This window comes from Schistocerca cancellata, chromosome 2 (assembly GCF_023864275.1).
Source record: "Schistocerca cancellata isolate TAMUIC-IGC-003103 chromosome 2, iqSchCanc2.1, whole genome shotgun sequence".
Taxonomy (NCBI): Eukaryota; Metazoa; Arthropoda; class Insecta; order Orthoptera; family Acrididae; genus Schistocerca; species Schistocerca cancellata.
Window position 1 is genome coordinate 926,543,788 of NC_064627.1, and position 22,241 is coordinate 926,566,028.

A 22,241-nucleotide genomic window follows, 5' to 3' on the forward strand; every position below is an offset into this window, starting at 1 on the left:
GCATTGAGCACAGGGACAGACGAAAACTGAATGGTTCTGGGACCCACAGACCATGGCTCCTTCAGCCATTATTTGGAATTACGCCTCCAGCCCAGGTGCTGACAGGAGAAAGGATCCCTGTCACTGATAGTCGTTGAAGAAGGGGAACGTTTCTCTAACAAATTCTGTAAAGGAAGATTGGCAGTGGTGAACATGAGTGCAATAGGATGTTGAAGGGCGAAATATGTGTTAAATAGGCATGTAGGAGAAACTGAAAACGCATAAGGTCTCATTAGGCAACTGGCGCAACACAAATTGTGTATGAAGAAGCAGGAAATCTTGAATTTTGTGGGTAAAGTCTGAAATCCAGTTTTGTAAGTTAGATGAAGATGATGCCACTGACATTAAGGCGCAAGCAGATGTGTTAAAATGGGAAAAAAAGCTAGTCATACTTTCTAGTTCTAAACAAATAGTAATCCACATAGGAATAATAATAATAATAATAATAATAATAATAATTATTATTATTATTTCAGACTAAGTGTGAGTTGGACTCAAGCATCAAGGATTTCATACAAACTTAATTATATATTTAGATACTTCAAACATCCTGGGCATTGAGAATTTAGATGATTTTTGCCTGTTATTGATATCAATACTGGCAAGGGATCAAAATATGGGACATGAATGGTCATATCTTTTCTAATTGTGCTGACACAGAAGCTTAAATGATTTACACCACAAACAGACCATTGACTTCAGTATGTGACATAAATTGCAACTTCCTATGTCTAACTGTTCCTGAGAAAAAGAGATCTAACCAGAATGACGGACGGACTGACAGACAGATGGATAACAAACAACATTTTTTTTGCATATAATATAATTACAATTTAATAATTTTCAGATTTTTCCTTACTGTGAAAGTTTGATTCTTGCTAAATTTCATGATTCTAGGTCAGCGGGAAGTACCCTACAACTTTTGATGAGTGAGTTTACGAATATCAAAATATGTGACATAAATGATCATATCTTCTGATTACACTGACTTAGAACTTTTTACACTGCCAAGGGACCGTAGACCTTAGCATGTGTCATAAATTTCAAATTGATACCACTAACCATTTCTGGGGAGGAGTCTTAATAGTTGGACAGAACGCAGACAGATAAAGTGACTCTGAAAGGATTCCGGTTTTACAATTGAGGCACAGAACCCAAAAATGAAGAAATTATAACACAGAAAATGGAACAGTTGAGCTAAAGTGTAGCAGACTATCAAAGGAACACCAACAAACCTTTGCAGAGAGCTCTAATTTTTATCACTGTTAATGAACAGTTTGTAAAGCTTACGAGCAGTGCTTGAGTTGTAAAAAAAGTAAGTTTCTGGTACTATGACCTTCCAGAGGTGTTTTCTTCTAAATTACACACCTTAAAACATAATTTTAACACTTTTTGTTTTACATTAGAGGTAACGGTATGGAATACCAATGCGTAACATCACAAATCAAGCACCGCTTATGAGTTTCAATGAAGTGGAGTGGGTATATGATATGTTAATATCAGCAATGGTAAACACTCAGAAGAGTATTCTAGTACCACATCTGATCAAATCAGTTCAGAATGTAAAGTACTTATAAATGATCAAGGATGACATCAAGGACAAGATGTTCCTTGTCACCCTTATGTCAGACAGTGGCTACCAACTGAGCAACATTATTGACTTGGATGTTTTCATTCCCGGGAACATTTTAAATAGTGTGCTGAAGATACTGGTAGTAGAATAGGGTGTGTTTAACCTGTACAGAATACTATCGTTGCTGTCAAAAGTGGATGGAACAACGCATTCATTCATGTACATTCCACAAGAAAAGGAGCTACTGCCAATTGGAGCTACTGCTAATTGGTGATACAAAGTGGCAATATGCAAAGTTGAAACAGTAGATCCTAATTTCAGAATATGCTAGCAAGTAGTTATACTTCTCTACAGGTAAGACCAGAAGATTCACGTGGGGGTAAGAAGCTGCAATCTGTCTGAGAACTTCCAAAGGACTGTGTGCAGAAGACAATAGTATTAAACAAAAGGCAATGGATGTCATAAAGTAATAACAAATGGATGGTTGTTTCCCCAATGGACGAAGGCATTGCAGTCATCTTTGATGAAGGTAAGTCTCCCCCTTCCGCCCCCTCCCCCACCACCAACACAAAAAAAGTGGTTGCAGGCGCAGGAAAGTAAAAATTTCTAGGCAAATGTTATGGATACACTGCACAAAAGATGGTACAATCTAAGTAAATAATGAGAACAAGTATCACCAGCACTGACTTGGTGCCAAAACTGAGCATGGAAATGAACTACTGCTTAGTAAATAATGAAAGAAAGAATATCAGTAAACTTAAACTAGACTTTCCAATACATATTGTGGTTAAGCAGTTAGATGACCTAACAACTGCAGCACATAGGCTCCATGCACCAAAGAGTGAAAGCTATTCTCAGGACAGAAGTGCCTTCAACAACTTCTGGATAAACTATTTCTCTTCCTAGCATTACATGGGCTCTGGCATAGTAACTATAGTGATGATATGTGGTCTTTGTAAATACTGTAAGTGTGTTAGGGAATGTTTTAAATTTTTGTTCAAGGATTTGGGTCAAGACTGCTGTGGGAAATGCACGTTCGGAACACCACCGTAAATCAGTGCCCAGATAGGAATGCAGTGAGATATTACCGTGCTCTAAAAAGCACTCCGTCTTCAGGCCACAAGTGGCCCATCGGGGCCATCTGACCACCGTGTCATCCTTAGCTGAGAATGTGGATAGGAGGGGCGTGTGGTCAGCACACTGCTCTCCTGGTCGTTATGATGGTTTTCTTTGATCGGAGCTGCTACTATTTGGTCAAGTAGTTCCTCAATTGGCATCACAAAGCTGAGTGCACCCCGAAAAATGGCAACAGTGCATGGCGGCGCGTATCGTCACCCGTTCAAGTGCCGGTCACACACCAGTGTATCCACTGCAGCAAGGCCTTTGCCTGCCCTGCTCTAAGCACTTTAAGAACAAGTAAAGTGGCAATCTTCAAAGATCCCACAGGCCTGCTAAGCATGCACAAAGTGTCGTAGGATATTTGAGAGACTAGGACAAAGCACAGTCCAATTGTTATAACTAGAACAGATGAATGCTAAAAGCAGAATTATAATAATGGAATGGAGTGGAGTGCAAACCATTGTAAAGTCAATATATATCTCTTTCAGCTAACAGATTCATAATAATAGAATGACATGTCAAAAACTGTAACATAAATGTCTATCTCTTTCAGAAAAAAGATTTTAGTCATAGTAGCAAGTGTCCATTTATTGTGAAGTAAATGTGCATTTCTTTGAGGAAAAAAATTTGTAATCACAGCATGAGGTGCTCATTCATTGCAAAGTAAACATGTGTCTCTTCCAGGAAAAAGATAAAACAATTACATATTTCTTTTGTTTGTCATTGTAAAGCCATTAAGTACTTCTTTCAGATAACCAAATACAACTTGTGTGAAAATTTGTAGTTGCTGAGGACAGCACCCATAAAGTTTCCCCTGGTAAGGAGGGGGGTGGGAGAGGTGTTGCACATTTGGACAATGCAATGCCTAAAATGCAAAGAACAGAAGTCAGAGCTGCTAATTTGCTAGAGAATACCAAGAATACACCACAGGAAGGGCATTGGTCGGGTGTCAATATGAAACTCACATGGTTTCACTTTAGGATGTCACTTCAAATATTGTCTTCATGTATTTATACTTCCTTGACTGAGTTACACAATTCCTCAAAATATTCAATTAGCCACCACATGGTAAGCTAACTGAACAGACCTCCTCTGATATACAGAGTGTACCAGAAAGAATCATCCAACTTAAAAAAATCATAACTATTACATTATTTCAAATATGTGTGTGAACAACATACTGTTGGTAATGAACAATTCCAAGAAACAGGTTGTATGTGTAAAGGCAAATTGCCAGGCTGCCCCCAAGTGTCCGACACGGACATAGAATGCATCCACCATAGTTTCACAAGGAGTTTGCATAAATCCGTTTGCCATGCAGTTCAACACGCCCCCATTGTCTGTCTGACATGTGTTGCGTCGATGTTTACACATGAAACCATACAAAATTCAGCTACTGTAAGCTTTTTGTGAAGGTGAAAACAGCAACATATGGAGTTCTGTAATTTTGTTCCAGGCAAGATGGAGGATGAAAGTTTTCTTCCATGCTTAGTGTTTGGTGGTGATGCAACATTCCATTTAAATGGAAATGTGAGCTGACATAATGTGAGAATATGGGGTACGGAACAATCACATGAAGTCGTACAACATGAGAGGCTTTCTCCAAATTTTAATGTGTTTTGTGCAGTTTCTCGAGAAAACGTGTGTAGTCCATTTTTCTTTGCTGTGAACACTGTTACAGGAAGCACATATCTCAATATGCTTGATAACCTTCTTTCCCCACAGTTGGAGTATGTGGTTACTTCTTGGGAGGGGCGGGGTTGTTATAAAAGATTCTGTTTATGTGCCTCCATTACTGATAATAATGAATGAACTGAGACATCACATAACAGCAGCTGTGGAAGCTGTAACTTGAGACATACTCACTGCAGTGTGGGAACAACTTGAATACTGAACTGACATATGCCATGCATCTCAAGAGAGTCATTTCCTGTTCATAAAAAAAAAAACAAGATTCATTGTATATGTTTAATATATATGCCAAATTGTATGATTCTTTTTGATACACCCTGTACATTGTTATTCAGTGTCTGGACCACTTGCAGGATGCAACAACACGTAATATGCACCAAAGCCACCGTATAAGATACATTTCCTGAATTTACATTGCACTTCTAGTTTTCCTAATGAAAAGTGCATTGAATATAGCAAAGTGCGTCAAAAACGGTAAGATGCATCAAACACAGCAAGGTGCATCAAATATGATGCACGCTATGATGTTTGCATAGCCTTCGGGCTACACTACAGATCAATGTGTTACCACAATATTTATTTATTAATTTATATATATTTTTTTTGAGGGGGGGGGGGGGGGAGGATGAGGGAGCGCCCACTAACCCTTCAATTTACATTACTACCTAACTAATAATGTCCACCTTTGCATAGACAGTATTATGTACAGTGACATGAACCTCGGTGATACTTCCAGCAATTATTCTTCTTTAGCTTTTGTACTTACAAATATTACATATGCATTGATAAGAAAAGTGCACCGAGACATTACAAAGGTTCTGCCATGGAATTCTCAGATACACAATATTCTTTCCACCCGCAAAGACCTCTGAAGTAAATACAGAATAACTATCAATGTTCGACATTTTTTCGCAAAAATTAACGTCCGTCTCTCTCTCTCTCTCTCTCTCTCTCTCTCTCTCTCTGTGTGTGTGTGTGTGTGTGTGTGTGTGTGTGTGTGTGTGTGTGTGTGTGTGTGTGTGATTATATATATACAAAGAATATTCAGCAGTAAGGTGTTCAGTCATGAGGTGAGACTGGATACCTCAATTAGCGAGGGCATTGCCCAGAAAAAGCAAGGTCCAGGTTCAAGTTCAAGTAACAATCTGACACACAATTTTAATATGCCATGATGATTGCTATTGCTGAATAGAAGATCCTTCTGGAAATTTCTTTATCATCCACTGTAGCAATGAAACACTGACACATACAAATTCCTTTCATCTGCTGTGTTAGGAATATTTTTTTCTCATTTCGGATTCCCCAATGAACCAATCACATTTCAAACTGAAGGTATCTTCTGAATTCCAGTTTAAGCACAATCATATCCTGTTCTCTTTTTCATCATTTCTCATATCATACCTCAATTTTCATTATGTAATTTCTAAGAGTAGGCTTTCCATCCCTGTCCGACCGTACTGATGAGGTTTTCCCTGATCACCAAGGCAAATGCAAGGATCATTTTCTTTGAGGAAACTTCATTTCCACATAGTTGTAGCACGTGCTTCATCACATAAAATTTTCCTTAACATTTATTCGATTTTTTTAAAATGTAGGCCTAATTCCTGATGTGTCAGTCTGCTGTTTAAACAACTCACAGACATACAAATAAGTAGATGAGTCAGTTTTACTTGCAGTTAACATGTATCAACATTACGTTCACCAAACATTACGATCAATGTCAAATATGTTGAAACCCTTTGTAGGCAATGTCAGAGAAGGGCTACAACAGGCAATATTTTTACATATAACATATGATTTGCTTCCTGTTAGCCTCCTTTTCAATCTGAAACAGTATGGCGAATTTCTCATACAATTCAAAACATAAAATCCATAATGGATGCAATACTGTTTGATGATGTTCAAAAACCACAGATCATTAAGCTATCATGAAATAGTAGCCCTAAGCGAATATATGTTCAGTTTAAGTAACTGGGCAGTAAGTAACCACAAGCAGGAACTAAGGTTCCCCAAGGAACCATTTAAGATGAGTTACTGCCTTAATATGTTTCTTAACATAAATATGGCGGCAATAAGAACAAAATTTGGTACACTGCTGCAAACCTCACAAGAATTCCGTAGGGCAAAATAACTTCACGTGTTATGAGAATTTTTCTGTATTTACGTGCAGCGTTATTTACGAAATCGTCAAATGTTGGTCGTTCTCCGGGGATACATGTTGTTATTCACTTACAATATAGTTCAATCATTTTAGGATCATAGTTGAACAGTTTCTATCACAACAAACTGAGGTCTAACCTGTTGTCTTATTACATGCGGAGACGAAGCATGCCCATTGGTATGGTTCAGCATTCCGTTACCACTGTCTCCACCGAGCCACTTCATTTGCAAATGGGAACTGAAACATTAAAAATATGCAGTACATGTGATTATAATGAGCCAAAACGGAGAACATTATTAATTGCTAAGCGGCGCCGACATGATTTGACGTTTCGTGACCACATAGGAGGGACAACAGTACGTATCTGACAGCTACACAATTAATTATGTACCTCTAACTGTTTTACGTAACATAACGGATATGTAAAATTAAAAACTTATACCTGTATAAGATGTTAGTGAATGTGGATTAAATAAATTGCTCGATTCAACACCCGATCAACCTTTAGATTGACGGAGCACAGGAACTACACAAGGCGCTTTAGTGGTTTATTCCACTTAAACTACTTGCAGAAAAAAGAAAACGTTAATCATTATTTAGCGAATAAAATTTTATCAGCCACATGCAAAACTATGCAAGCAGAACATTTTGCCACATTTGAACGAACGGATGTTGTGTCGTCAATAATCTCCATCGAATGAACGCGACATTTTCAGCCCCATTGAACACTGGGAAAGCTTATTCCGCATTTCCAAAGAGGCGGTTTGTACAAACATTAAGTAATGAGTGCATTTGTTGTTATGTGGATGTAGCTGCAACTTTTTTCCAATGTGAGGTAAGAATGAATAAGGGAAATATCAAGGGATGTGGGAACAGAACTGGGAGGAGGTTTTACATTGTTTATTTAACCTACTAACGGAAAGAAAAAGTGAGATGGCAACGCAGACCTGTAAAAGCTATGTTTTTTTATACTTGAAACTTTTTTGTGAATTTCGTAATAGTGATTATCATCCTCTTGTAAGTTAAGATGGGAGAAAAATATTTATCTTCTTGCCATTACTAGTCGGCCAACGATGAAGCATCATATTTTTCTGGCAATTTGTTCGTAGCCCCTTTTTTTCCTTTTCTTTTTTCTTTTTTTTTCAATCATGTTCAGGAACATACATAAATATAGTGTACTAGCTTTGTAGTACTAGTAAGGGAAAACATTATAAAAAATTTGCGTGATAGCAATAGGCAAAACTAGTTTCATTTCTATCTTGTGCAGTAAAGGATATGTTTGATTGTGCACATGCCATTTCTGTTTCTTATACCAGGAATTTTTAATTTGCGTTAATGTTTCTGATTATTACTTTGAGAAGTTAGCATTTTCGATACCTGTTTGGTAATAAGTTACTGCTATTGCTCTTGGTGAGTACAATCCTAATAAATAACAGCGTTGGTCACACAAGCCACATTATGAAATCACTTCCCAGTATCATATCAGGTTCTAAGATTAGAGAAAAGATTGTAATTGAAAGAGAGCTTTTGATTCAACCAAGAAGTGAAGTGAGTATGGGTGCAAGGTTCAAGTAGCCCTTTTACTTGTTTATTTTGGTTATGGAGAAAATTCAGCACAATGACTGTCAAGACATCTAATATAGTTTGCCTGCTTTGATAAATAGTCCCACATTTTAGCTTGAGAAAGGATAGTAGTTAACAGATACGATGTGTTTTCACCTCATCACATAGAGATTGGCAGGTGCCACAAATTGCAATAAAGTGTACGAGATGTGTGAATTGAACAGTGAAATCTCCAACAGTACTTACACAGAGAAATGTGCTATCAAAAATTTAAACATGTGTTTCAAAAACACAATCAAAACCCTGAAAAGCACACCAGACATGGCAAAGACGGCTTCTGAATGGGCATGTAATTCTTTCACAAAAAAGAATTAGTCATGAAGTAAACCCCTGCTGAACCACCTCAAACAGTTTTTGTTGGTCCCATTTATGGGTATAAAAAGTTACTCATTAATTGAAACAGTCTGTAAATTCCTTGTTGTCCAAATGAATAACAAACTGAAATGGTAGCATAGCAGACCATGAAGATAATTCTGTCCTGTTTTGCATCTAGAACTTCCTCCACAGCACCATATTCATCTTGCCGCAAAAACACTAGTGTATTTTATGTACTTTCTTGTTACTGTTTTGGTGATAGTGTTCTTGGATAATATGCCTTACATTAATAACATACATGTATTCTGTAAAAGTGACCAGTAAGAACACTGCATATTGTAGATAATTAAACAGATTGCAGATGCCATGTACAAGAAAATTAATTAATTAATTAATTAATTCATTCATTTTTCAATCATTGTGATCTGTAGATCTGATCAAGGACGAGACAAATCAGGTATATGGAACAAGTCAAGGTATAAATTAATATGACATTAAAATTGTAGAAATTTAATTTATAAATTTGTTTAGGTGCCTACCCATCTATTTAATTAATTAATTAATTAATTAATTCATTCATTCATCTGTACACAGTTCCCTTGCAAGGATGTAATCAAGATACACAAAATCTATTATATCTATTAATATGTTACAGACATATATCTTAATTCAGCCAAGACTTAATTAGCCTTAGAGGAATACCTAATACCAGTCCAAGAATTCTGTAACATAAGCTGAATAGATACAAATACAAATGCTTTATTCACCTTCGAGCACAATCCTATGCAGTCGCTAAAAAATCTACCCACCAAGTGGTCACAGGAGGGAATGCACAAATGTTGTGAAAATGCACCAGTGTTTGGAGCCAGAGTTTCTTCAGCTGGAAGGATTGAAGGAAAGGAAGAGGGATGAAGGAAGAGGGTTGGTGGGGTTTAGGAGGTGGGAAGGGTTATGGAAAAGTCACCTAGAACCTAGGTCAGGGGAAACTCGTGGGCTGCATTGTGATTTTATGTCAGTAATGTGAAAACTCATACAATTGAATAAAATGTTCAAAACCACCCTGGACTCACTGTAGGCGAGAGAAAGGCAGAAATCCAAAACCCAAAACTTTGCATACATTAATACAGAAACTAAAATCCTACAAGCAATGTAGTTGAAATTCCACTAAGGAGGTAGGAATATCAATGAGTCTGTTGAAGTGTGTAGTTTAACAACATTAGCAGGGGAATATGCAGAAAAATAAATTAATATTTATGTAAGAAACCATTCACAAGCCACCACATAAGTGTCTGCTAATAACTGTTCTCATATAAATTATTACTGATAACTGAAGACTGTAGAAATTCATATGGTAAAACAGGAAATGGTGCACTATTGGCAGAGTAAATATAATAATCGTTATCCTACATAAACACAACATACAAATTCTATTTAAGTTGGTCCATGCCAATACAGATTTACTGTCTTTGATTGCCCTAAAATATAGAGGTAGAGAGCACAGTAACAGCTAAACAACCCTGTGCCACCCACAAAAATTGAACAAAATAATGTACTTAAAAACTGTACAAAAATCTGTTACATTGTGAGAAGTGCCAGCTATGGTCAGTGAATGAAGAGACTTAATTATTCTTTGGCCGACCAGCTGAATTGTGTTTCCATGTTTATTCTTTGCTTTAATATTTTTGACATTTCTCTGTTTATCCAACGTTAAGTGGCAGTTTATGTGTAATCAAGAAAATAATTAATTATTGCTCATTATGCAGCGGAGTATATGTACTTGTAGGGCACGCCAAGGGCAATACCTATAAATGGTGGCGCTGAAAGCACAAAAGGAAACACCAAATTCAATCACTGTGCACAGTGAGAAGAATTAAAGTTATGGTGCTGGACAAGACTGGATGAAAGAACAACTTTCACATTTACAAGAAGAGCCAGAGCGACAGATTAGGGACCAATAAATGCAAAACGTGTCACGTAATGACAGGAAGCTGTGTTGACAAACAGTATGTATGGCAGATGAAAGAACTGCAGTATCTAATGCAGCCGCCGGTCCAATGATGAAAAACAAGGCCCAGAGCTTCTACCGGAGAAACCTGAACTATGGTTTGTTAAATTAAGAGTTAGTGTTTACACAGAACAATATCACAAATAGCGATACAAAGTTTTCATTGGTAGTTAACAGCCTTTTCGCTCGAATGGTGGATACAGTATCAGATGTCATTTTAAACCTCCTACTTGTGATCAGTATAGACACTTGCTGGACATGGTGGTCCAGCACATGGGTAATGGTGTTCCAGCACATGGGTAAATCTTTAGACCGATGGATACAGCAAGTCCTACAGTTTGAGTGTATTGGTGCCAGGGAGCTTTCTAAATTCTGGTGGCATCCCCAAAGTGTTGGGGAGGGGGCAGCAATTTCAGATGAGATGCTTTGGCATGTGTGGCTCATGCAGCTGCCATTGTCAGTGAAAATGTTTGTAGTCACTTGTGGGACAGACAACATTAGTTTTGTCACTGACACTGACACTGACAAGGTACATGCAGTAGTGGGGTAAGGGAATGCTTAGCAATAACACAGGTAGTCAGTGACTGCAACACAGTGAATGCTGCGCCTATATGACAGAGTCCAAGGCAATCCTTCGAGAAGAAGCTCCATACTGTAAAGTTACAGGTGGTCACAATGCAAAAAGAGTCATCAGCACTGGAGTCGAAGAAGCAAGACAATGAGCGAAAAGGTAAAGTAGAGGAGCATTCATCCAGCCAACTGAAGTAGACCCAACGGGCTAGATCAGAGGTGTCCAGCCCAAATCAAGTACCAGTCTGGCCAAGAAGTGAGCATCTATCACGAAATCGGTAAAATTCTTTTTATGTAAAGTTATGAAAAATTGAATATTTCAAATTTGAAATTGCAGCCCCATGATGCTATTCTCTCATTGGCTTATACTGTTTTTGTTAAGTATGTTATGTCCAGCCCAAAATACTCTTCTTCTTCTTCCAATGGGCCCAAGTAAACTTAAAGGTTGTACACCCCTGGGTTATATGGTCGAGTATGTTGGTACCACAAAATGTTCACCATTCAGGCCATGAGATGCACATTTCTGTGTACGTTACCAAACAGCCACAGTGGTCTGCAGTAGGTGCATCAAGCTATGAGCTTCACAAGAGCGCCAGAGTATGAACGAAGGTACAGCCATTACATCCACAGACATTGATGGGGGAGTAATAGAAGACAGACAGTGTGTGACACTCGGGACCAGCCAAGTTATTTGATACAATCCTTCTGTGCCCATGGAGACATCTAAACAAGTATGCCTGCTCATGTTGTCGTACTGCTTGTACGTGACTTGACAGAAAGGCAAATCAGTGATATCTGGTTGACTGCTCAGACGTTGGCAAACTTCCATTTAATCAAAGTCGTAAAGAAGCAGTTTGCAGAACACTCCACCCAAGTGCCACTACCAGCTTGCCCATCACGACTTAATGTGAATGGGAGGCAACAGTGGACATAGGTTTCAGGGTTTTCAAATCCATGTTTGTACTGGCTGATGTTCACAAGTCATTTGTAGGTGAAATTTCATCTGCTACCCTGGGCTGGGTTACAAGTGAACTCAGCACAAGTTACGTGGAGGGGTGATATGATAATGGGCATGATAGGCAGAAGTGCAAGCACCACAGTTGTTTTACCTGATGATACAGTTAAACTTGAAATGAGGCAAGAGGTTCTAAGTAGAGGGTGTAAGATATTGCACACTTCAGTGATATTGCCTGAGTTGCTGGAGTTCACGTTCGTGTGTCTGTGAGATGTGCTTGCTTGTGTGTATGAATGGTATGTTTTTCTCTTTTGCTGATGAAGGCTGTGGCCGAAAGCTGTATGTAAGTGTCTTTTAATTGTGCCTGTCTGCAACTTAATGCATCTTCTTTATGGTAAGTAGCCATCTATCTTTTCCTACATTGTTGATATTCCTACCTGGTTTCCATTATTCAAATGACATTTAAATATTTTTGTGGGCAGCCAAGTTACATGAAGATCACCTCAAAGCAGTATTTGATGGGTTAAAGAAATTTGGGCTTGTGGTAAAAGAAATAAAATGGGTTCTTTGCCAAAACCAGATGATGTTTCACAGTCATGTGCTACCAGCAGATGGTATCCACTCGCTCAACGAGGTTGTGAGCACCTTACAAATCATTCCTTAGCTGACCCGGGGGCAGTGGAGATGCAGGTTCCGCTGATGTATGCACTAGCAGGTAACTACACTATGTGTAAATAGCCCCTACTGTGGACACCCATCATACAGCAATCCTTCAGAAAGGTAAGAGCTAGTTTACAAAGAGCAGTACTGTTATCTCACCCAGTTCACAGAGTGCTGTTGGCGATTGTCATAGATGCCACACAATTGGCTATTGCTGCAGCACTCCGTCAAAATGCAGTGGGCAACAGGAAGTCTTCAGGGTTTTCTCCTGAAAGCTATTGGAAGCACAGACTAAGTGGACTGCATATGATTTGGAATTACTGACCATTTATGAAGCCATACGACCCTTCTGACCATATGTTGAAGCTCAGCCGTTTATTATGTGCACCAATAATACACTGATTATGTTCCCTTTCCAAGGCATGAAAGAAGGTTGTTCTCAGTATTTCTGCCAGCTGCATTTTATCAGACAATTTACTATCAATATAAGGCACATTAAAGAGGCAGAGAACATATTGACCGATTCTCTCCCTTTCCTCAGGGATCTGTGCAATTTCTGCCATGTGATAAATTACAACCAATTGAGAGTAGCAAACTACAGATGAGCAGCTACAACAGTCGCTACAAAGCAAACCAGCATATCTTAAACTCAAGCAAGTGTAGTTAGTGGGCAGGAAAGACCTTATTTTGTGTGATGTGTCCAGGACCCTGCCTAGGCCATCTGTGCCTCAATTGCTGTGAAAATCATCTTCTCACCATATTCACAACCTTGTGTGTTGCAGCATGAACCCCATCGTCAAGCTGATGACTGAGAATTTTGTATGGCTGGGTATGAAGAAAGATTGCCACCTTTGGACGAGGGAGTGTTTGGCCTGTCAAAGATGTGAAGTTTGCAGACATTTATTTATTTATTTGAGATACATATTCCATAGATCCAGTATTGCGCGACTATGCATGGATGTGGAATGAGTCAAAGCAGATACAATATAGATATCGTACAATACAATACATACTGGTATATTACACATGGTAGATTAATGATTCAAAACTGGTACAGTACAATAATATAATAGAGATAATAAACAATACAATACAAAAATACAATAGTGATAAAAAAACAATACAGATACAGTGACATAGGAAATAATCTGAATTACTACTGAAATTATTTATCTCTGCTGAAGAATTCATCTAAAGAGCAGAAACATTTTACCAGTAGGAATTCCTTTAGCTTTTTTTAATAGCATTTTCTTTTCTTTTAGACACTTTATATTACTCGGGAGTGTGTTACAGATTTTGTACTTGTGTACTTTACCCCTTTTTGTACCAGAGACAGATTTTTCCGTTCACAGTGCAAATCACCTTTCCGTCTTGTGTTATAATGATGGTATGCCTCATTTGTTTCATATTAAGAGGAATTGAGAAGCTTGAAAGCCATGAGTGAAAGGAGATATTGTGAGGTAGTTGTTAATATACCTAACTGTTTAAAAAAATTGCGACATTATGTTTTTGGAGGCACATAAATTCGGACTACTTTTTTTCTGGCATACAGAATTTTTTTTGGAAATGGTGAGTTGCCCCAAGAGATTATTCCATAGCACATCATTGAATGAAAGTAGCCAAAATATGCAGACTTTGATACGTTGATGTCTCCAATTTTGGAGGTTATTCAGATGTGCAAATGTTGCTGAGCTAAGCTTTTTTGGTATTTGCTGTATGTGGAATTCCCAGTTGAGCTGGCTATCTATGTGAATGCCTAGGAACTTTGTGCACTGAACGCTCTGTAACTGTTGGCTCTCGTGTGCAGTGTTAATCTCTTCTGGGCTTATGTAACTGGATGGGAACTGCATGTAATTTGTTTTACTGAGGTATATTGCTAGAGAATTTGCTGTAAACCTGTTAAGAGCATTTGCAAATGCTTGGTTGGCATTTAACTCTACGTCAGTGGAGGTTTTGCTGGCTGTCACTATACTTGTCATCTGCAAACGTTGCGATATTGCTAGCAGCTTTGCAGACAGGAGTAGGTCATTAATACATACAATAAATGGGAGGGGACCAAGAATTGACCCTTGTGGAACTCCATGATGTACTGTTCTCCAGTCACACTCTACCTCTCCTACTTGTAGAGTGTTAACACCTAATACTATTTTTTGTTGTCAGTCTTCTAGATATGATCTGAGCCAGTTACCCATTGGTCCACGGATTCCATATTGGGCTGCTTTTCCTAAAAGTATTCTGTGATCGACGCAGTCGAAAGCCTTAGTCAGGTCACAGAATATGTCAACGGGTAATTTTTTCTTGTTAAGGCATTCTAAAACGTTATTTGTAAGTGCATAAATTGCTTCAGTTGTAGATATACCTGACCTGAAACCAAATTGTTCTACATCTACATCTACATCCATACTCCGCAAGCCACCTGACTGTGTGTGGCGGAGGGTACCTTGAGTACCTCTATCGGTTCTCCCTTCTATTCCAGTCCCGTATTGTTCGTGGAAAGAAGGATTGTCGGTATGCTTCTGTGTGGGCTCTAATCTCTCTGATTTTATCCTCATGGTCTCTTCGCGAGATATACATAGGAGGGAGCAATATACTGCTTGACTCTTCGGTGAAGGTATGTTCTCGAAACTTCAAGAAAAGCCCATACCGAGCTACTGAGTGTCTCTCCTGCAGAGTCTTCCACTGGAGTTTATCTATCGTCTCCGTAACGCTTTCACGATTACTAAATGATCCTGTAACGAAGCGCGCTGCTCTCCATTGGATTTTCTCTATCTCTTCTATCAACCCTATCTGATACGGATTCCACACTGCTGAGCAGTATTCAAGCAGTGGGCGAACAAGCGTACTGTAACCTACTTCCTTTGTTTTCGGATTGCATTTCCTTAGGATTCTTCCAATGAATGTCAGTCTGGCATCTGCTTTACCGACGATCAACTTTATATGATCATTCCGTTTTAAATCACTCCTAATGTGTACTCCCAGATAATTTATGGAATTAACTGCTTCCAGTTGCTGACCTGCTATTTTGTAGCTGAATGATAAGGGATCTATCTTTCTATGTATTCGCAGCACATTACACTTGTCTACATTGAGATTCAATTGCCATTCCCTGCACCATGCGTCAATTCGCTGCAGATCCTCCTGCATTTCAGTACAATTTTCCATTGTTACAACCTCTCCATGTACCACAGCATCATCCGCAAAAAGCCTCTGTGAACTTCCGATGTCATCCACAAGGTCATTTATGTATATTGTGAATAGCAACGGTCCTACGACACTTCCCTGCGGCACACCTGAAAACACTCTTACTTTGGAAGACTGCTCTCCATTGAGAATGACATGCTGCGTTCTGATATCTAGGAACTCTTCAATCCAATCGCACAATTGGTCTGATAGTCCATATGCTCTTACTTTGTTCATTAAACGACTGTGGGGAACTGTATCAAACGCCTTGCGGAAGTCAAGAAACACGGCATCTACCTGTGAACCCATGTCTATGGCCCTCTGAGTCTCATGGACGAATAGCGCGAGCTGGGTTTCACACGACCGTCTTTTTCGAAACCCATGCTGATTCCTACAGAGTAGATTTCTAGTCTCCAGAAAAGTCATTATACTCGAACATACTACGTGTTCCAAAATTCTACAACTGATCGACGTTAGAGATAAAGGTCTATAGTTCTGCACATCTGTTCGACGTCCCTTCTTGGAATGCTACACTCTTCTAGATACCTACGGTACACCGCTGCAAGAAGGGGGGCAAGTTCCTTCGCGTACTCTGTGTAAAATCGAACTGGTATCCCATCAGGTCCAGCGGCCTTTCCTCTTTTGAGCAATTTTAATTGTTTCTCTATCCCTCTGTCGTCTATTTCGATATCTACCATTATGTCATCTGTGCAACAATCTAGAGAAGGAACTACAGTGCAGTCTCCCTCTGTGAAACAGCTTTGGAAAAAGGCATTTAGTATTTCGGCCTTTAGTCTGTCATCCTCTGTTTCAGTACCATTTTGGTCACTGAGTGTCTGGACATTTTGTTTTGATCCACCTACCACTTTGACATAAGACCAAAATTTCTTAGGATTTTCTGCCAAGTCAGTACATAGAACTTTACTTTCAAATTCATTGAACGCCTCTCGCATAGCCCTCCTCACACTACATTTCGCTTCGCGTAATTTTTGTTTGTTTGCACGGCTTTGGCTATGTTTATGTTTGCTGTGAAGTTCCCTTTGCTTCTGCAGCAGTTTTATAACTCGGTTGTTGTACCACGGTGACTCTTTTCCATCTCTCACGATCTTGCTTGGCACATACTCATCTAACGCATATTGTACGATGGTTTTGAACTTTGTCCACTGATCCTCAGCACTATCTGTACTTGAGACAAAAATTTTGTGTTGAGCCGTCAGGTACTCTGTAATCTGCTTTTTGTCACTTTTGTTAAACAGAAAAATGTTCCTACCTTTTTTAATATTTCTATTTACGGCTGTAATCATCGATGCAGTAACCGCTTTATGATCACTGATTCCCTGTTCTGCGTTAACTGTTTCAAATAGTTTGGGTCCGTTTGTCACCAGAAGGTCTAATATGTTATCGCCACGAGTCGGTTCTCTGTTTAACTGCTCAAGGTAGTTTTCAGATAAAGCACTTAAAAAAATTTCACTGGATTCTTTGTCCCTGCCACCCGTTATGAACATTTGAGTATCCCAGTCTATATCCGGCTAATTAAAATCTCCACCCAGAACTATAACATGGTGGGGAAATCTACTCAAAATATTTTCCAAATTATCCTTCAGGTGCTCAGCCACAACTGCTGCTGAGCCAGGGGGCCTATAGAGACATCCGATTACCATGTCTGAGCCTGCTTTAACCGTGACCTTCACTCAAATTATTTCACATTTAGGATCTGCGTCAGTCTCCTTCGATACTATTGCACTTCTTATCGCTATAAACACGCCTCCCCCTTCACTGTCCAGCCTGTCTCTGCGGTATATATTCCAATCTGAGTTTACGATTTCATTACTGTTTACGTCTGGTTTCAGCCAACTTTCTGTCCCTAGTACAATATGGTCATTGTGACCGTTTATTAATGAGAGCAGTTCTGGGACTTTTCTATAGACACTCCTGCAGTTTACTATTAGCACATTAATATTGTTATTCCCTGTTGCATTTTGCCTACTCCTACCTTGCCGCGTCTCAGGAGGCGTCTTGTCGGGCCTAGGGAGGGAATTCTCTAACCTAAAAACCCACATGTGCACTCCACACGTACTCCGCTACACTTGTAGCCGCTTCCGGCATGTAGTGCACGCCTGACCTATTCAGGGGGACCCTACATTTCTCCACCCAATAGCGGAGGTCGAGAAATTTGCACCCCAGATCTCCGCAGAATCGTCTGAGCCTCTGGTTTAAGCCTTCTACTCAGCTCCAAACCAGAGGACCGCGATCGGTTCTGGGAACGATACTACAAATAGTTAGCTCAGATTCCACCCCGCGAGCGAGGCTTTCCACCTTCACCAATTCCCCCAACCGCCTGTACGACCTGAGGATGACCTCTGAACCCAGACGGCAGGAGTCATTGGTGCCGACATGAGCAACAATTTGCAGTCGGGTGCACCCAGTGCTCTCTATCGCCGCCGGCAGGGCCTCCTCCACATCTCGGATGAGACCCCCCGGCAAGCAGACAGAATGAACACTAGCCTTCTCCCCGACCTTTCCACTATTTCCCTAAGGGGCTCCATCACCCGCCTAACGTTGGAGCTCCCAATAACTAATAAACCCCTCCCCCCGTGTGCCTGCTCGGACCTTGCTGAAGGAGCGGCCACATGTACATTCACAGGCAGAGCAGGCGATGCCACACGGCCAGCTTCCACATCGACCCTCCGCCTCGTGCGCCGTGAACGCCGCTGAACCCGCCCCTCCCCTTGGGGAGAGGGTGGCCCAACTGCGCCCGGTACCTACGAAGATGTCTCGACAGCAGGGACAGTGGGTGAAGCTTGTAACACCTGGGGTGTACCATGCGATGCACCAGACTCCCCACTGCCGCTACACTCTGAGGCAGCAGCCTGAAGGCGGCTGACCACGGCCATCAACACATTCAGCTGTTCGCGAGCAGTGGCCAGCTCCTCCTGCATCCGTAACAGCAGTCACACATCCACTTGTTTACTAATTAGTGCTAATTTTTCAAGGTGATTGACAATCCTGACGTATATTAATTTTTCAAAGACTTTAGAAAATGCTGTTACAAGAGAGATAGGAAGATAGTTGGAAACATCTGTGAGATCACCTTTTTTTGTAGAGGGGCTTCACAGTAACACTTCATTCTGTCAGGGAAGGTACCTTCATTTAGAGAGGCATTGAATATATGAGCTAGAACTTTAGAGAGTTGATTACAGCTGGCTTTTAGCAGTTTGCTGGAAAATTGTCTACACCCAATGTATTTTTACTTTTTAGAGAAACTATGTTTTTTACTTCTTGCACAGTTATGGGGGCTATACCTATCATGTCTGTAGAGTTAGGGAAAAGTTCTTTCAGAGTTGCCTTTTCTGAAGAGCCTTTGCATGCTGTTTTCTCAGCAACAGTTAAAAAGTGCTCATTAAAGTTTTTAGCTACAATATCTTGATTTTGAACTAGCTTACCTTCAGTGTTAAAAGCAATATTTTGGGTCTTGGGGTAATTTGCACCAGTCTCATTTCGTATCACTTCCCATATAGTTTTGATTTTATTAGTGGAGTTATTAATTTTTGAGCACAGATACATACTTTTTGATTTCCAAATGACTTTGTTCAATATTTTACAGTATTTTTTATAGTTATTTAAAAGGTTAGGGTCATCTGATTTATTTTTGAGGCAATGTACAACGTTCTTTCTTTCGCATGAAATCCTAATTCCAGTGGTAATCCAAGGCTTGTTGGTGGATTTTTTAGTATGGGTTTTATATATTCTTTTTGGAAAGGTACTTTCAAATATTAGAGCCACTTCATTACTGAAAAGGTTGTATTTGGAACTGGCATTTTCTGCATTATATACTGGACCCCAGTCTACGTTTTGGAGACATGATTTAAAGATCTCAATAGTTTCATCAGTAGATTTCCTAGTAATTTTCCAGTTGAGACTACTATTAATCTCACAAATACTTGAATTGTTAATGGTGAGTCTTTGTCCATCATGGTCAGAGAGACCATTCAGGACTTGCCTGACAGCTATGTCATCAATCTTGGTTATGTCAATAAATACATTATCAGTTAATGATTTTGTCCGTGAAGTTATTCTGGTAGGAAAATTTACAACAGAAGCAATATTATATGAGGACATAAAGTTCTCAAGGTTTGTTTTGTCTCTGGAGTTAGTTAGGAAATTTGCATGGAAGTCTCCAACAACTATGACATCTCTACTGAGTTTAAATATGTATATTAAGACAAATGCGCCAGCCAGTGAGAGACTCCCCCAAGATAACAAGTCGGTTCTGTCACGTGCGTATAGACCTCGTGGGCCAGCTCCCACCATTGGAGGGATATTGTTTTTTGCACCCATGGACAGATATACACTATGGGCAGAAGCAACTCCTGTTGGGAATATATCTCTGAAGATGATGGCAACAGCATTCCTGAGCACATGGATTTCCCACTATGGATCCCGCCCATGTCACCACAGACCAAGGATAATAATTCGAGTTTGTTGCTTGAGCTCTCTAAATTACCATCCTTCAAGCAATGGAATGGTGGAGCAATGGCATAGGACACTAAAGACCACCATAGTTACTGGACAGTTGCTCTTCCACTAGTCTTGTTAGAACTTCATTGGGGTGTCGACCACTGAGATGGTTTACAGGGAAGAGTTGCGTCTGCAATCAGAGTTTTTTTTCAGCAAATATGATGTCTATGGAACTGGAACTGCCATATACACAATAACAGGCGAAGCTCCAGAGAGCCACGCTATCCTGTCCTCGGCATGTCATCACGGGGGTTTCAAAAGCGTTCACATATAAAGAAACAAACAATGGAAAATCCAGGATTGAATGTAACAATATTAGAGAAGGAAAGTTGCCTCTCACCATATAGCGGAGATGCTGAGTCGCGATAGGCACAACAAAAAGAGCATAGCTTTCGGCCATTAAGGCCTTTGTCAGCAATACACACACACACACAACTTGCACACATGTCTGCAGTCTCAGACAACAATATAAAGAAATTGTGGCATGCTGCATATGTGATGTTGCAAATAGATGCTGTGCCCTGCTGTTACAGCCACCATACTTGGGACCTTTCCAAGTACTAAACATAATTAACATAAGCTCTAAAAAGCATACAATGACCAGACTCTAGCTTTGTCATGGGAGCGTGTTAAGTAAGCATATGTGCTCAGCGAGGACATGCGTAGGCAACAGCAAAAGAGTGAGAGGCCTAACTAGCAACTTTTACCCCACCTGGCATGGAGACTGTACAGTCAGCACCAGGGATGTAACATCTGTCATTTTTAGGGATGGAGGGAAACTGACACTACCAAATGGAAAAATTAATCTTTGAACATAGTGGGTGTATATATTGAGTTACCAATAAACTATCACTATGCTCCTTAATGCTATTCACACGTAGCTCACTAAATTAATTAAGTAAATTAGATATTAGAGCTTAATTTTACTTTATTAGATTGGTAGCTTTTAGTGAAAATAATTATTTTCGTCTGTTAATACAGAGTTCTGCTTACAATACTTTACTACATGTCATGCTCTTTGACAATGAACATAGTTACTTTCTGTGAAGCCAACAGGTTTTTTTCATCTTTGAATCTAATTTTTCAGGTAATTTATAGAAAGAGTGGCCAAGGAGGCATGTTTTTAACCTTCTTTTGTATTTGCTAGAGCTCCTTTTCGTGATTTATAGTAGGCAGGTGGTTGTTGGACACCTTTAAATCATAGTACGAAACTCCACTCTGAACCATAGGTAAAGAGGCAAAATCTAAATGCACATTATTTTTTCTACCTTTATAGCTACACTCTGTGAACCACTGTGAAGTGCATGACAGAGTGTATGTCGCACTGTAAAGTAATTAGGGGGTTTCCCATTCCATCCGCATATAAAGTATGGGGAAAATAATTGTTAAAATGCCTCTGTGTACGCTGTAATTAATCTAATCTTATCCTCATGATCACTCTGGGTGTGCGGTGCAGGAGGTTGTAGTATTTTCATTGAGTCATCATTTAAAGCAGGTTCTTGAAACTTTGTCAGTATATTTTTTCAGGATAATTTCTGTCTGTCTTCAACAGACTGCCAGTTCAGTTATTTCAATGTCTCAGTGACATTCCCCTGCGGGTCAGACAAACATGTGACCATTTTTGCTGTCTTTCTCTGTATATGTTTAATATATCCTGCTAGTCTTATTTGGTATGGGTCCCACACACTTGCGTAATATTCTAATACAGGCTGTACAAGTTATTTTTTAGCAGTCTCCTTTGTAGTCTAATTGCATTTTCCTAGTATTCTACCAATAAACGGAAGTCTGCTACCTACTTTATCCCCATCTGAGCCTATATGCTCATTCCACT

At 39.6% G+C, this 22,241-nt stretch overlaps 1 protein-coding gene across 5 annotated transcripts in view; it reads right to left on the reverse strand.

The window, feature by feature from the left end:
• Positions 1-7,283, reverse strand: part of LOC126162871 (pumilio homolog 2) — a 593,093-nt gene extending 585,810 nt beyond the window's left edge. For all 5 annotated transcript variants that reach the window (XM_049919652.1, XM_049919655.1, XM_049919653.1 and 2 more), the window contains exons 1-2: positions 7,027-7,283; positions 6,722-6,821 (exon numbers count right to left, since the gene is read on the reverse strand). In XM_049919652.1, coding sequence (XP_049775609.1) covers positions 6,722-6,808 — 87 coding nt within the window. In that variant the 5' untranslated portion in view covers positions 6,809-6,821; positions 7,027-7,283. The remainder of the gene's footprint in view (positions 1-6,721; positions 6,822-7,026) is intronic.
• Between the last annotated feature and the right edge of the window lie 14,958 nt (positions 7,284-22,241).